The following is a 16771-nucleotide window of genomic DNA, read 5'->3' on the forward strand; positions in this document are numbered from 1 at the left end:
TTATCCCTCCACCTGAGTAATGGAAACACCAGAGATACCAGAGGAGGATCAGACTGGCTGCAATGTTTAATGTGTTTAGATGAGGGGACCTGTGTGCATGCAGAACCATAGAATGGTTTGTGTTGGAAGGGACCTTTAAAGCCCATCCAGTCCAACCCCCCTGCAAGGAGCAGGGACATCTCCAACCAGATCAGGTTGCTCAGAGCCCCGTCCAACCTGGCCTTGAATGTTTCCAGGGATGGGGCATCCACCACCTCTCTGGGCAACCTGTGCCAGAGTTTCACCACCTTCATTATAAAAAAATTCTTCCTTCTAACTATTCTGAATCTACCCTCTTTAAGTTTAAAACCATTACCCCTTGTCCTGTTGTAACAGGCCCTGCTAAAAAGTCTGTCCCCAGGACTGGGTTATTCCCCCCATGCACACATCAAGCGTGCAGGTAGCTTCCCCTCAGAGGTACCGTGCGGTCACACTGCAGCTGTCCCTGGTCTATTGTAGTAGGTAGGTAGGTAACGTGGACCAGTGTTAAATTTAGTCCTGAGGCTGAATCACGCAGGAACAGCCCATGCAGTGTGATTGAAGACCCAGCTTGTGGGTACTTGACCATCTCGTGCTTCCGCTAATGGGCAGAATTCTCAATGGTCTCGTCTTGCTGGAAAAAAAAACAGTTTATTTTTATTGTTTGCAGGTGGTTTCTGTACATGGTCTTTGTTTTCTTGCTGGGAGCCGTTTGCACCCGTCAGTCACTCCGCTATGACTTCATGATAGCAGAGAAGGTAACCTGTTTGAATACCCCAGTGTGGCTTTATGCAATGGTGCTTTCGGGTTGCTGTCTGCCTTACTGAATGTGTGAATTTTCCAAAAGCCAAAGGAGTTTGGGTACCCATCCCTCATTGAAATGCAGGGGGATTTCCCCGTTGCAAATCCCGGTGTACAACTGATTTGAATAGTGTTGCATTCACCAGCATATCCAGTGACGCTGGATCTTGGCATAATCGCCCGGCAATAGCTTTAAGAGCTAAAATATGCTAATATGGTCTAATGATAAATGTTGTATTTTGTTCAGTGTATCCTTTCTCGTTGGTGAAAGCTTAGACCAGACTGAAATCTCTAAAGAGCTCCACTGCTTATCTTTACTAAGTCAAGCGAAGCCCGCATTTCCATATCTAGCGGGCTGTAATGGCAGGGCGAGCAGTTGGATTATTAAACTCGCGACGTTCCACGTGGGTCTGTATACTCGAGGGAGGTTTGTGGTGCTGCAGGCAATGAACCTTATGATCACAGGCCTTTAGAAATTAGAGAGCAGAGGATTCGAGTGTGTGTCACTGTCTTACTTTAAATGGGATGTGAGCGTATAATTTTCTATTATTGAGCATTATCCAAAATGATGGGTTCATCATATTTAACACTATCTTTTGGTGCTTAATTTAAAATTGAGATATTTGCCATTTATTTGGTTTGTAACATGATTTTAATCTTAAATATCAGTTTGAAACGCTGGCTTCATTTTCTCTCTTAAGTAACTGTAGCCCTAAACTTCCTCCAGCTCCCAAAATAAACTCCAAATTATTGGTGAGGCTCCTGCCACTTCCTGCTAAGGTAAAAAATCATCTCTGTTTCAGGGGAAAAAAAAAATGAGCCTGCCTTCTTTAAGGCAACATCTTTGTAGGTCAGTGGGACAGACTTAGTAGGCGAAAAATACAGTGATGAAAAGAATCAGATTTAATGAATCAGCTGAAGAGAAAGAGATTGTTAAAGCTGTGTTTTAGCTTCAAAACCTTCTGGGGAGGGGGGAAAATGAAAAATCTCCCAGTAAAGAATTTGAAGATATGTAATAGTGTTAAATATAAACAAACAAACAAAGAAAAAAACCAAAAGCAAATTCAGTTTTCTTTTGCTTAGTGTGGAACAAAACAGTGGTGCCATCCCCGTATTCGTGTTGCTGCTTTGAGTTGTTACAAGCTGCTTTAGTGGAGGGAGGGAGGAGGAGAGGTCATTACACATCCAACACGCAAACTCTCCCTTTCTGTCAGCCGCAGGTGAGCGAGTGCCTGGCTGCTTTTCTCCCTTACAATACTTGTTTGCCTTTTAAACACAAAAATGAGATCGGTAATTTCACTCCTAATGAGCTCAAAGTGCCAATTTCTTACAAGGTATTCACACTCTCGGTGCTCACAACCCCCAGCAAACCCTTTCATCAGCCTCCGTGAAAAGGACTCTTCCCCTGTAACCCTGATTTGAATGTCAAGTAGTACATTTACATGCAGGCATTTTTGGCAGCGAAGATAATATATGATGTCTGGCACAAGCGATTGTTTCTTCCAAGTATTTCTCAGAGCAGGGAAGGATTAGAGGAGAGGGAAGGGAAGATTCCCCATCGAGTGTCTGTCCCATGGTCTAATGGAAGCTGGTATCTGCTCATCTTTGCCTCAAGTTTCTTCTGTCCCACAAGATAAAAATCAAAAGGTCGAGTGGATTTTCATGGGGAAAAAAAAATGTTGTGGTAGGAAGTTTGTGCAGTTCTGGACCCCAACATAATTTTACATGCCTTCCCCAAACACCAAGCATTTTATGGTTCACCCAGTCTCCTCTTTGCTACGTGCGGATTTCATGGATGAGGGAAAGGCAGATGTAGCTTGAATAATCTTTACCTATGTACATTTTTATAATTCCTTCTAATAAAGCAATAGGACAAGGGGTAATGGTTTTAAAACAGAGGCAGGTAGATTCAGATTAGACATTAGGAAGAATTTTTTTTCCAACGAGGGTGGTGGAACACTGGCCCAGGTTGCCCAGAGAGGTGGTGGATGCCCCATCCCTGGGAACATTCAAGGCCAGGTTGGACGGGGCTCTGAGCAACCTGATCTGGTTGGAGATGTCCCTGCTCCTTGCAGGGGGGTTGGACTGGATGGGCTTTAAATGTCCCTTCTAACCCCAACCATTCCATGATTCTGTGTGCCACCTGACTTGGAACAGGGGCAGAAGCTGGGAGGACCGATGTTCATTTAGACCTTATTTTCCATGAGAGGAGGATTGGGAGCAAAGGACACGTGGGACGCAGGGGACCTGCATTCGGTGACATCCTCTGCCATGGATGACTGTTTGCCCCTCCAGCAGCTCACTTCAGTGGGGTATGGACAGGATGGATCTGGACCAAAATGTGGAGATTTTCTCCCTGCCTAGCCTTTGTACTGGTGCTACCCGCTGCGATTTGCCTTTCTCTGTGACTGGCTGCTGGCTGTCGGACTTGTGTGGTCTTGCAGGACTTGGGCATGGCTGAGGTGACCCTAAACCTCTTCTTGGCTGTGCCTGCCCACGTCCTTACACCATGGAGCACTCTCATTTCAAAGCTTTCTTGCACAGTGTTCATATTGGTGGGGGTTTGTGTATTTGGGTGGGGGTTTTTTAGATATGCTGCCTGTGCTTGCAGCTCTTGACAGTGGGGACCTGCGCAGGGGGACCCTGGTCCTCGCTTCTATGTGGCAGACCGGGAGCTGCCCTCCTTTCTCTCCACGCCTGCAGGAGATGCTCCCTGTTCGAAGGGGTGCTCACTAGAAAACGGTAATAAACCCAGCCTTGTTAGCACTGTGGCTTTAAAGATTTATTTTTTTTTTTTAAGTTTCGTGTTGCCAAAGGAAATTCTTTTCTCATTGAAGACAGGAAAATAAGGTCATTGTATGATATCCTTCAGAGTGTATTTTTTTGGAGATGCCATTTGTTTAAGTGGCAATTTTGATTTGGTTTTGCTGTGGATTTTCTTTCAGGGTTGGTTTTCCCCCCTGGGATGCAGGGGTTTGTCTTCCTGTTTTGGATGGTTGGAAGCCTGGGCAGCTTTTCCTGTATGATGTGCTCTGTATATAAGTGATCTCTCCTGAAATAAACTCACTTCCAGTTACTTAAGGGGAATCTAATAGCTGCCACTTTGCTGCAATTGCTCCAAGTGACAAAGAATTTCTTGGATATGAGCTTGTCAAATGGCTCTGTCGGTACAGGATGTTCACTATTAAATTACTTTTATGGGATAATTTTCCTGTATTAATTGCTTGCACTTTATATTGCAGACTGACTACATTTCTGCTTTCCCAGGGCTCGCTCCGTTCATTTATCAATATTACAAAATATATGTGATCTCTTAAAATATGTGTATTGAAGACTGCTTGGGGGTCTTTAAAGAACAATTTAATCACCTTTGCATTCTCTCCGCTTCCTCCAGGTATCCTTGGTGGGTTTCTTGTTTTTGCTAGGGCTGTACATCTCGTCCCTGGCCTCCTGCATGGGAGGGCTGTACGGAGCACCCAGGATCCTGCAGTGCATCGCCCAGGAGAACGTGATCCCCATGCTCACCTTCCTTGGACGTGGGGTTAGTCATCCTTTCTCTGAGAATGCTCTCAAACCTTCACCTGAAGGAAAACTGGGGACTGAAGAAGCCAGGATTTCTATGTGTCTGTAGGGTGAGATGGGAGATGCATGAAATGCAAGGAGGGGAAGGCTCGGGATCAGGTACCCTATGATTGGAGGTATCTAGCTCTTCTCTCCCCTCCTGTCCAGGGCAGAGGCCTGAAGCTTTTGTCCAAGGACTTGATGAAATGGATGATAACTGCCTCTTTGTCTGTCTGTCTTTTTTTGCTTCTTCTTTCTTGTATATTTTCTTTGAGCTGTTCCTGTCCTCTTTGGTAACCTCGTAGCTGAGCACGTGACTAGTTGTGGTGCTGTGGATTCAGTCTCTGTGCACTGGAGAAGAGGACACTTCTTTGTAAGATAAGGTGCCTTTTGGACACTATAAAATAAAAACAAAGAATAGGTTTGAAAGGTTGAGTTAGGGGTCTGCTAAGCTTTAGATAGGATTTAAAACAAAGCCTTGCTTTGAATATGACGAGGCTTTTTTTTTTTTTTTCCTTACAAATAATCCTCATTCACATGAGTCGTTCTGTTGAGATCAATCAAAGTACCAGTCACTAAGGACTCTGTAGTCTTGGGCTCTACATTCAGGCCAAACTATTTTTTTATCGTTTTCCCTTCTTCTAAACAGAGAGAAAATAAATAATTCCCCCACTCTCAATAACCTGCAGTACCTAACTGCCTGTACCAAGTGGCTGGAAAAACTTTATGATGTTTTCCTCCTTCAGAACAGCTTGTAAATACAGAAAAATATTTTACAATATTGGTATTTATGAATATTTAAAAATAGATAAATGTTTTAGAAGTATAATAATTTTCTATCCTTTGTTATGTGTTTCTCAAAGTAATTTTCTAAAATTAAGGTCATAATGATAGCAATAATAATAATAAATAGTAATAATTATGGAGGAAGCAGGAACAATAACGACAGCAAAAACTTCCAGCTCCTAAAGGCAGTTGTCAGGTGATTCCAGAACAGGCTGTTCTCCACTTGGCAACCCTTGTGAAATTCTCAGTGATTTAGCAAAGTTGACTGCAAAGTTGATTCCATCTCTTCTCTAGTAGTTTTCTGTCTTTCTGTCAAATTTTCTGCTGTGAACTCTCTCTGGGCAGAGTGCTGTGATGGGAGGGGCTCAAAAAGTGCTGAGAAATCCAAGGCAGATCGCTTTTCCCTTTTCCTTCTCTCTGCCACCTTGAAAATTGTCTAGGTTTGGTTTATGGAGAGTTAATAAATTTAGTTTGCCTTTATCAGTCTGTTCCACATCAGTTCTCCTTTTCTGTGGTTGAAGAAAGTGCTGTAGTCACCATAACTCCAGCTGATGGGAAGGACACGAGAGTTTTCTGTAGAGTTAAGCCCAAGGCAGAGGTGTCCTGAGATGGTCCTGTCTGTTCCCCATCTCAGTATGTCCTTCTGATCCTGAAGGTGGTTTCTGAGAACTGTGTTCCTGTGTCTGTGAGACGCATTTCTGTTTCGTTGTGAAAAGGTGTAAGGTCCAGAACTGGTCCTCTTTTCTGTTAATAAGGAAGAGTGGAGGAAATAGAAATCATTTCCATTTGAGCTGTGTGTTTATTAAAGAAGCACATGCAGTAAGGAAAAACTTAAGATATTGTTTAAGATATCTTGTAAGATATTTTCCAGTAAAGTCTTTACGCAGCCTGCACAGGCTGCTTTGGTACCAAAACGGCAAGACGGTGCCTGGTCCAAGTAAGGGCATGTCAGACCTGGTATTAAAGTTCATGAGCTGATGGCTCAAGTCTTTCTACCCCCAATGCCCTTTGCTTTGTCTCTCTTTTTCTCCTCCTCTCCCTGTCTTCACCCCACCCCAAAGGATATGAGAGCAGGTGGTGTTTCTCCTGGCTGTCTGCTGTCCCGACGCATGCTCAGCATCACTGGGGCTGACTCCCACCCTCCAGCATCCTCGGCTGCCCAGCCTTTCTGCTGCTTCCCTCCTGCCGCTCCGCAGATGTGGCTTGAGGGGCTGCAAGGAGGGAAATCCCAAGTGCAGAGGGACCATGGGTTTAGCTCAGCCTTGTGTCAGGACAGGGCTAGAGGCTGCTGATGTGAAGGTGCCACTGATCTGTGCAGGCAGAGCTTCCGTGACTGATTGGCAGTCGAAGCCTTTCCAGCGGCAGCATGCGGGAGCCTTTTGGGTAGGCAGTGATGCGGAGAAATTAGAGACAAGCAGTTAACTCTGATTAACATGTTTTATTGTCAGACTTCCCATAAGCCCCACAAATCTCTCTGAAGGTTTATCACTGCTTTAATGACATTGTTCTACTGCAGAGATACGGCGTGAGACTGGATGAGGTTTCCAAAGACAAAGCTTGAGTAGGGCACAGAGGTGAGGTGGGAGCTCAGCAGCTTTTGGCTTCCAGCCTGCTTTTTAATTTATTAAGCCGGTGAGCCTCTGCTTATGCACGCGTGTGTGTGTTTCATGAGTAAGGGAGTGCTGCAGAGTACCCGTGGCAGCTGAGCAAGAGGGGAATCCTCTCAGCAAGGCTCATGGTTATTAATTTAAATGTAAGTTTGTTTTGTTTATGAACTAGAAAGGACCCAACAAGACTCCAGTGGCTGCAATTTGCTTAACAAGTCTCATCACCATGGCTTTTGTCTTCATCGGGCAAATTAATGTTCTTGCTCCCATAGTCACCATCAACTTCATGTTGACATATATTGCTGTAGACTATTCCTATTTCTCGCTCTCCTTGGGCTACAACGTTCAGCAGAAACCTGATGAGACCCAGATGGAAAACGCTAGGCCTGCTCACTCTTCACAGCCTTTAATTTTCAACAAGCCCTCCAGCCGTGTGGCAGATGGAGTAATTCAAAGCAGATCAAACGGCACCTTGCTGGAATTCACAAAAGACATGGACCAGCTTTTTAAACCATTTCGTAGTGAGCCAGGTACTTGCAAAAAAGGAGGAGCTGAGAATTTAACCCAAAAGGTCAAAAAAAAGAAGGCAAAGAAGCCAGCCAAGCAGCTGTTGCAGGACAGCTTTCTCCTGGATCTCCATCACGATGTTCCCCCAGCTCAGTATGGCTGGGATGAGACCACGGAGCCCGACAATGAGAGCCAGCAGGATTTGGCTGAGCGGGTTCATCAGTGTGACACGGGTCCATGCTCATCACCTGCTGCCAATGCCCAGCGGACACCTGAGCTGCTGGTGCGGGAGGAGCAGCTTTGCAGCACAACACCCACTCTCCCCGGCCAGAAAGGAGAAGGTAAGGGCTGTAGGAGATGGGCTTCTCCATGCTCACAGGGGAATGGTTTATAACCTTGGCCTTCTCAGTGCTTTCCTGAAGGCAGGCATGAAACTAGCTTTATATGGGGCTGTCATTCGATGATTCATCGCAATAATGTAATTTATTCCAGGTGAGAGGAGGGTTGTTCGCAGTGCATCGCAGGAGAAGTTGCAATGCAATTTCCTGTGGAAGATTAATGACAGGAAAGCAGGCAGGACTATATTTAGTGTGGGGTTGTTTACTATGTACTCATTATTCTACACATTCACGCTTAGTGCTGTACATTAAAAAGCTTTTGAGTGTATCTTGGGGTTTACTTCACCCTGGTGTGGGGCAGGAGGGATGGAGCCGTGTGAATCCAAAGCTCAGGCTGTCAGAATGCAGCGGTCCCCATGCCATAGATGGAGTCTGTAATTCAACCCCCACAGCTAAGAGTCTGAATTTGTTTTGTTGGTGATGTGGGTGTTTGATATCATGTGTGTGCTTTGAGTTTGTCATCTCAGTGCCATAGTGCTTTATCAGCATTATTCAATTAAGCTTCATAAACCCTTCCAATGGAGAAAAGCCTTATTTCTCTTATTGTACAAATAGGGAAACTGAGGCAGAGATAGGTAGATGTGGCCTTCAAATGGACTCAGCAACTTTTTTTTTGTTGTTGTTGGTTTTTTTTCCCTTGTGCTTCTTTTCTGTTTTCGTTTTAGACATTTTGGTTAAGCTCTGCCATACCCAGCTGTCAGATAGAATTTCTGCTTTGGTTTTCTGCAGTCTGGTAATGTAAAGTAGGAGAAAAAAAAAACCACTTCAACTTTTTTCTAATGTATCTTTATCTTCTTTTATTTTTTTTTCTTCTCTTTTTGTCTTTAGAATCATCTATAAAGCCACAAAATCCAGAACTGGGAATTCAGCGGATACCAGAATCCTTCTACTCCAAATTCTGCAACCACTGGGTTTCCTTTGCTGGTGTAAGTAATTTTCTTTTGTTTTGAGTACTAGTTTGTGATTGTAGAAAATGGCTGGAAATTCATCACTTACTCCAGTACTTTAAAATGGCTTTTGTTTCTACTATTCCAGTCACCTGAATTTAAGTACTCGAGGTCCCATGCACCCAGCAGTTCAAATTCAGAGAAAGACAGATGATGTATTATTTCAGACAAGAACAACACCAAAAAAAAAAAAAAAACCCAACCTGACCCAAAAACATGCAAATTCAAAGTCTGGCATGTTAGGACTTGAGATGCATGGCTGGCTGGGAAAAAAACCAGTGTCCCTCTTTTTACTGTGTGCCAGCCTGCTTTTTCTGACTGTGAGATGGAGTGAGACATCAGCTTCAAAGCTGTGTTGCTTTTATTTACGAGCCAGTTTCTGCAAACTCGGGGTGGGGTTTCGTTAGTGCTGACCCCCTAGTACCAGCAGCCTGGCTGTGAAATTCCACCTTTTGAGGGAGAAAAGCGGAGCATTCCTCCAGCATGTACTTTAAAGAATAAATAACTTTTAAATAGCTTCTGTCTCAACCCACTGAGGAGTTTAGGACATTTAAATTCATCTTGGGAAGATGGATTAATGGGCAGATGACAGGGGAAGGGGTCGGAGATGCATAATGAATGAACCATATGGCTTTGCTGCGTGGATGGGTATTTCATGGTTGTGCGTAAAATGTAACAAACTCTCTCGAACCACACACCAAACCCTTTTGGTTTAATCCTCAGATGGAGTTTGACACCCACTTTTCAAATTCACTGCTGCTGCTGAAAGCAGCCGGCTCCTGGCGAGGGGTCCCACCGGACTGCAGTGCCAGGGGTTGGATGGGTGTGGAGGCTGCTGTCTGGCAGTGACATCTTTAGGAGGTTGCACTATAACCCAGGAACCTCATTACTGAGATACTTCAGCCATGCCGTACCCAGATCTTTTCAGATAACACTGGATGGGAAATGCTCTATATGTGGCCAAAAGCCACGTGCTGTGGAGTGTTTTGGAGGCAGGAGATGACCTGGGTTCCCCAGGGGTCTCACTGCAGCACAGTCCTCGGCCACTGATGCCCAGCAGCATCCATCCACGCATGAGGTTGCGGCTGGCATTGATGCTTCTGCAGGCAAGAGCTGGCTCTGCAGCAGGTTTCGGGCAAGGAGAGCCTCTGTGGTGTCCCCATCTCGGGGCATCATTAGGAGGGAGACACCTAAAAGGAAACACTCATCAGGATAATGCTGAGTGGCTGTGGCATGGGTCCTGGCTGTGCACATCTCATAGAGTACTCCTGAGAAGTCCCTGAGAAAGCTGGAAATGCGGAGATGCCATCGAAGCACTGTTTTTACATGAATTTAAAGCCAAGATTCAGCATTTCTGGCAACCCCACTCAAAAAAACCCCAGTTACTGATGTTCTTATAACAACTTGAAACCTCCAGCACTGCCTCAGTTGTTAAAGAGTTTTCATTAAGAGTTGCAAAGCATGCTCATCTTGCAAGGTTGAAGAACAAGTTGTTGACCAGGTGTGAGGCTGTCTCTGAAGGCGAGTGGTCTTTTCCAGGCACTGCAAGGAGGTCAATGGAGCTGCTGGGCTTTGCAGAAAAAGGACTGACAGAAAAAGCTTGTCATCATTGTGTTATCTTAAACTCCGAGGTAACCCCAAACCTCGTCTTCCCCACAGGTGATCGCGTCCCTCATCATCATGTTTGTCATTCAGTGGATCTACACCCTTGTCAGCCTGGGTGCAGCGGTTATTCTGTACTTCTACATCGGCCAAGTGAGCCCAGGACTCCCCCTTGGTGAGGTTTTTTTTTTCCCTATATTATTAAATCTGCTTAAAAATTCATTAAGCTTTAATTTAACTTAATTAGGAATCAAGGCTCTTGTGTTTAATATGCAGGTGACACAGTGAATGATAGGGTTTTGTTTCATTGCTAGTTTTAATACATTTTTTTTCTCTGGCTCCTTAATTTTATATTGGTTTCTAACTGCAACGAGCGTGAGTTTGATAGTTTGAAGATTGTGCTTATTGCTTTAATATGTTGCACTTTAAATGGCAAAACCAAATACTAATACTAAGACTTAGCAGGGATGGCAGATTGTAAATGTAGCACAGCAATGAGAAAAATCTGCAGTAAATGCGTTTTAATAAACTTAATTAGTCAATCTAAACCCACCTGAGAAGACTTTAATGAAAATGGGAATTATGGTGAGTATCTCATTAAATCTCAACATTCATAACTGCAGAACAAGAAAGCCTTTTGATTCCAGAACTAAACAGGTTGAGTATGTTAGGAACGTAAGCTGGGAAAATACTCTTAGGCAGAGGGCATTGGAAAGGTCTGCGCGTGTGATCGGCTTAAAGGAGTTTGAAATGAAACAGCGAAGCACATTCAGAAGGCAGCTCGTGAGAGCCTGCAGCTCCTTGGCACGGCCGCGGAGGGGTTTGGGTTGGTCTGTGTCTCTGAAGAGAGAGGGGGTGGACACGCTGTGTGCGCGTTCTCACGTACTTAAGTGCAAATATGTACGGAGCGTGCATGCGTAAGTACCTGCACGTGTGTACCTGCAATTTTTTTGTCCAAGGTGAGAAAAGTCAAAAGCACCTGAATTCACATCTTCTAAGCAACGCAGAAATAGCTGCCTGTGTTTATTTAGATGAAAGATGATGAGAACTAGGTAAGTAGGTAGCAGATTTTAGAAACCCAAATGATGAGAAACCAAAAAATAGTTGTCACTCAGTAACCATCAAAATATCACTCACCAATGCTTCTCTTTCTGCTCTAACCGACTTCTTTTCTATTTATCTGTACAGAACAGAGCTGAGATTGTGGATAGTACCTGCTAATTTGTATCTTTGGAAATATATCTAAGTTTTAACAAAGTTTTTTAGGGCCTCCGTATTGTACACAGATAATGTTTTCAGGCCTGGGAGTTTTGTTTGCCTTTGTATATTCACTGTATTGTATCTCTGTTGTCTGCTTTTGAAATATTTGCCAAAAATGACTTTAAAAAGAGTTTCTCAGTGTGTAGAGGATTTTGGGAGGTGATCTGAGAAATGGCAGCATAATTAGACATTTTTTCCCTTCGTTTCTTTTGCACGCGCATTCCCATGCATACAGTAAAACAGTGCACAGCAAAGAAAAAGACTCAAAGTTCAGCCTAATTTTTATTTGTGAGTGAACATTATTTTGTAGTCACGTGGCATCCAATGATCAGTCAGTTTGTTCTCCAAAAGACTGAATGACCCTTCTGTCTAGAAAGGTTGGGAGACACTGGCTTGAGAGATGCTCTGGATTAAGGACTAGATGAAGACCTTGGGAGCGAAAATGCTCTGGGATTTCAACAGATCCCTTCTCCTCTCTCTTTCTCCCCAACAGCCTAAGCCAAATTTCCTGCAGTGGGAATGAGCTTTGCAGTCCAGGGAGCAAAAGGCACTGTAGTGGGTGTCTGCGCTTTGCTCACAGCTTTGCTGGGGTTTGCACGAGCTGTTGGTCTGGGAAGGGTTAGCTGTTCTCCGTGGGAAATTTGGGTTAAGTCTCTTGACAATTGTCTAAAAGCCGCAGTGTGTGGGGACACTGCAAGAGTGTTCTCACCATTGCAAAATCTTTGTGTGCTGAAGGCTAATAACAAGTGTGTTGGTTTGAGATTTATGCAGAAATTCAATGGCGTAATGCTATTATGAGAGAATTAGCAGCGTACTGACTTCTCGTGCCTTTTCTCCATAGGAGCAGCAGCGAATTTTAGTTTCTTCAGCTGGATTAAGTTGGTCTTGATCACCTCGTGCAGGTTGGTACCAGTCACTTGGTGGTGACCGAGGCGGTGATCGTTGTTCCCGTGACCCGCTAGCATGCACAGAGACGGGTGGCAGAGTTGACTTGCTTATGACCTTAAGCAGTCCCTTCTTGCAGACTCAAAGTTCTTCTTGATGGTAAAAATAACTGGTTGCTCCCATTAGCCTGGTGTGTGGCTGACTGTGTAAGTGGGAGAGCTGGAGTCTCCTCTGCCTTATGCATGGACGCATCAGCTGCTAACCACATCTCAGTGCCTGAAGCTTTTTATCTTACCCTGAAGGTCTGCTCTCAACCTCAATGGCTCAGGTGGAACTGGAAAATCTGGTAGGAAATGAGAAACAGGAGATTCCATCTCTTCCACCCACCATCCACTGAAAGCAAATGACTGTGGTAGTGGTGGAACACGCACATGTGGCAGCTGTGCTTGAATTTCAGAGAGGGAATTTGGGGTGAAGCTGCAATAGCTACAGGGCAAATACAGTAAACAAGGTCTTCACTGAAGGAACCATTCAGTACTGAGTTTGCACGGGACTGCGGTAGCATTGTCTTGGGGTTTTCTTTCCAAGAAGACCTTAAAGGTTTTGTTTGGTTGGTCATTAACTAGTTTTGTTAATCTTTTTTTTTATCCTATTAATTATTAATTCCATCACATTTGGGTTTCCCACAGAGGGTAGTGACCATCTCTGCTGCTGTACAATGCAGTGGGATTTTGGGGTTCTTAATCTGTTGGGGTGCTTTTTTGTTGCGTTGTGTTAACACTGCAGTAAAGACTGCACAACACGAACTGCCATGCATTGTGTGTGCAAATTTGGTGGCTTCTTTGAAATAAATTGAAGTCCAGGCATTTAAGAACATTGGCACATATCTGTGCCCATCTTGCCAGCTCCTGCCTCTGCCCACAGTCCCTCTGACATGGCTTTTGGTAGCAGAGGTGGCTTGGGCGAGAAGCCAGGAGTGATGGGACCTCTCTGAGGTCCCAACGGCAGGTCTGTGGCGTGACCAAGAATAGGTTCTCCCGCATCACATCCATCCCTCTCTCTACCAGACAAATGGGTGTCTCCGAGTATGGAACAGAGTCCGTGAAGACCCACCTGTCCTGCACGCCTCTTGCATGCTTGGCCTAAGCGTTAGGGGATGAGAACCCAAGTTAGACAGACTGCCTATAAGAGAAGTGGGGGGGTGCAGAGGGCGTGCATCAAGCCAAAGATGAGGAGGTGAGGATGGGAACAGGGCACGTGGGGCCATGCTGAAGCACTGCCAGAATTACTCATGGCACACTGAGTCAGACCACGCCACTTCATGTCTTGGGCACTTGTCTGTCCAGTTCCACCTCAGTGTCCGGGTGGATTCATGGCAGGTCATTTGAGCTTGCTGCAGCTATGATGGTAGAGCAGGATTTTTCTCCTGGTTGTCCCTCAGTGTGTCTCAGCCCTATCACCTGCCTGTTGTCAGAGGTTCCCTGTGAGAGGCTGGTTGAGATGTGAGGCTTCATGGAGAGTTACCATGTGTGGCAAGGAGAAACTAGCTCTCCCGGAGAGGAAGACCTGCTTCTCATGGGTGGAGGTGCCACTGTCGTGGGAGGGTTTTCTCCTGCAAGTTACCAGACCGGCACAGTCCTTAGTGCTTCAGTCGGTACAATTGATGAGCAAAGATCCTGCCGAGGAGGGCTGAGTGGGGAGCTGGTGACTCACCAAGGCAGAGACTGGTCCTGTTCCTCTCTCCTCGAAGAGTGCAATCTCTGGGTCAGCCAGCCAGCTTGGTCACCTTATCCTAGTTGCCAGGGTTCCTGCTCCTGCCTGCACAAAGATGATTTCGGCTCTACTTGGGAGTCAGGTGGGTCATTTTGAAGCCCACCTTTGCTATGCTGCAAGAAATTGCATTAAAGTAATTTGCTGTTTTTCCCTAAGTTTTGTTTTCTTGAAATCTAGGCAAGACATTTTAATGAATTGGAGGTAAAGAGGGAATCCCATTAGAGTGCAAGAGAGCTGGAGTCAACCAAGGATCCTTGATGGCTCTAAGGCTCTTAGGTGCTCAGAGAGGTTTGAGTCGGTGCTATAAGCTCTTGCCATTTTGATTTGCAGATGTGCAATAAGGTTTTCTTAAAATCAGCCTCTGAGATAAAGAGATTGCAGGAAAATTTCCTCTTTTAATTAAAAGACTTACAAAAATAATTGAAAAGCATACTAAAGCTTAGGAACCTCTAAGAAGGATATTTTCCATCAGAAGTGGTTCAAGCTCCTTCTTTTCCTGTATGGCGTGGAAGGTGTTTGCCATAGCCAACATCTGGAGCACGTCCAAAGAAGAAATGTATTTGTTAAGGAAATGTATGTTTTCCCAGCATTTGCTGGGGAAAGGGAGTATATTTTTTTATGTGCCTTTTAGGAAAAATGTTTGCAGATTAGCTCTGTGCCTCTGAAGGGTGCCGAGAAGGATTTAGCCTCTTCCTGGAGTGCCCTGCCTTGTTTGCGTGGCTGAAAGCATGGCTGCTAATGGGTGGGAAACAAGAGGTGATGCAGGTGCCTCGGCTTCTCTGTTTGCAGGAGAAGGCCATCACCCAAGGAGCAGATTGTGGTAACACCATCCTTTGCAACAGTTGGCATGGAGACCACGCAGCTCACCGAGGAGAATGCAGACTTCGCCTCGCGGGACCGCTATCACCAGTCCTCACTTATCAGCAGAGAGGAGTTCGTGAATCAATTCCAGTAAAGGGCAAAAAAAAATGTATCAGGCTGCAAAAAGCGTTTAGAAATGCTAATGGCTGCCATGGTGCCTTGTGAAATACTTGAATATATACAAAAAGGATGTGAATGGTTATTTATAAATTTGAAGCTTGCTTGTTTATGCAAGCTACAACATTGCTGGGTTTCAAATCTTATCCAAAATGGGGGAAAAATGCAAATGAAAGGGCCAGTCCAGCAAGTGATGAGTTACTGAGGGCAGCATAATCCTTTTAAAGAATTCAATTATAAGCACTATTGAGCTCTAAAGACCATCACCGCTGTAAAAGCTTACAGCACCCCGTTTCAGACGTCCTCTGGGTGCCTAGGGACACTTTGTGTCTGGGAGCTGTGACCTCGGCAGCAGGAGCCAGCGCCCCACTCCCAGCTGTGCCACAGATGGATGCGACCTTCCAGGTCAATTCACTTCTCCTCTCGGCATGGATTTGCCTGCTTGTAATAGAGTAATTTTCTACCTCAGCATTTCAGCTTCCAAGGTCTTTGGAAGTACTTTAAGGCGTTAGACAATAGGCCAGAATCGGTGGCAAGTGCAAGAAGATAATGAAATATATTCACAGCTGGAATCGCACATTTAAATGCAGCAATGCGATAGAATGACCTCTACTGTGAAACTGTAAAATTAAGTTTTAGAAGCTGTTCACAGTGATTTCCCTCATCCTTTCTAACGTGGAACCTGGGACGTGGCAATGTAGCTGAGTCCAAGTAGAGCATCTCTTGACTGGCGGGACAGCCGATTCAGAAGTGCCTTAACAAAATATCTTTAGCCTCATCTTTGCTGATTTTGCTTAAAGACCATCCCATAGGGAGCTCCCACAAGGAGCCGTTTCTCCTGCTGCTGGAGATTTGGGATGCAGAAGGTTCAACAAGGGATGTTGTAGGATTTCCACTGCAGACCTTAGGGTTGGTGGGCAGTGGCTGTGGGGGTGGGGTGAGGTCTTGCATGGATGCCCCTGTCACCATCACTTCTGCTCCCCAGGGAAAAACCCCTCGGCTGAGCACTATCCTGCTGGCACGCAGTGGTCCTGGCAGAGACCCAGGGAGGTGTGAGGGAGGGCTCTGGATTGAGGCAAGCCCCAGCAGCATGAACTGTTCTGATGCTAAAAGGAGGGGGAAATCACTGCCTTTCACTTCCTTTCATGTCCAATTGTTTCAGCCTGTAGATTATTTATTTCTCCTTCTGTGCAATAAAATCCTGAGACACCAGGAACTCCTCTCCGTGCTTGCTGTGGGTGCGCTCGATGCCTTTGACCGCTGTTCCGCTTGCCGGCGCTCGGTGCCCTGGCATTACCAGCCATGGGGGCACTCCCCAACCCATCTCATGGTCTGTCCAGCTGCATCTTCCACTCTTCCAGTCTTTTTACAGAGGGAAGCAAAGGAGGCTTTCTACTGAGATGAAGAAGAGAGCAACCCTGGTGCACTGCAGAAAGCGTATTCATTTTTCAAGGTCGCAGATCTTTTACTAAGTGTCTTAACCTTAATTATCTCAGTAGAGGCAAGAGGGAAGTTATGCTTGTGTGGCCAGCTCTGAGCCACCTCAAGTCAGTTGTTCTGTGTTGGAAACCCTCCTTCCAGGGTTCCTTCCATTGCCTTTTACCTTTGGTTTCCAAAGAGTTTAGATCTGTGGTGGGGATGTGGCTCT

The 16771-nt window shown here is 45.3% G+C and overlaps 1 protein-coding gene across 1 annotated transcript in view; it reads left to right on the forward strand.

Annotated features, from left to right (window-relative positions):
- SLC12A8 (solute carrier family 12 member 8) overlaps positions 1-16339 on the forward strand; it is a 47748-nt gene extending 31409 nt beyond the window's left edge. Inside the window, exons 7-13 of the mRNA XM_010129414.2 lie at positions 689-776; positions 4214-4360; positions 6946-7621; positions 8507-8604; positions 10285-10402; positions 12329-12389; positions 14935-16339. Coding sequence (XP_010127716.2) covers positions 689-776; positions 4214-4360; positions 6946-7621; positions 8507-8604; positions 10285-10402; positions 12329-12389; positions 14935-15100 — 1354 coding nt within the window. The 3' untranslated portion in view covers positions 15101-16339. The remainder of the gene's footprint in view (positions 1-688; positions 777-4213; positions 4361-6945; positions 7622-8506; positions 8605-10284; positions 10403-12328; positions 12390-14934) is intronic.
- Positions 16340-16771: the final 432 nt, after the last annotated feature.

This window comes from Chlamydotis macqueenii, chromosome 6, assembly GCF_036417535.1.
Source record: "Chlamydotis macqueenii isolate bChlMac1 chromosome 6, bChlMac1.mat, whole genome shotgun sequence".
Taxonomy (NCBI): domain Eukaryota; kingdom Metazoa; phylum Chordata; class Aves; order Otidiformes; family Otididae; genus Chlamydotis; species Chlamydotis macqueenii.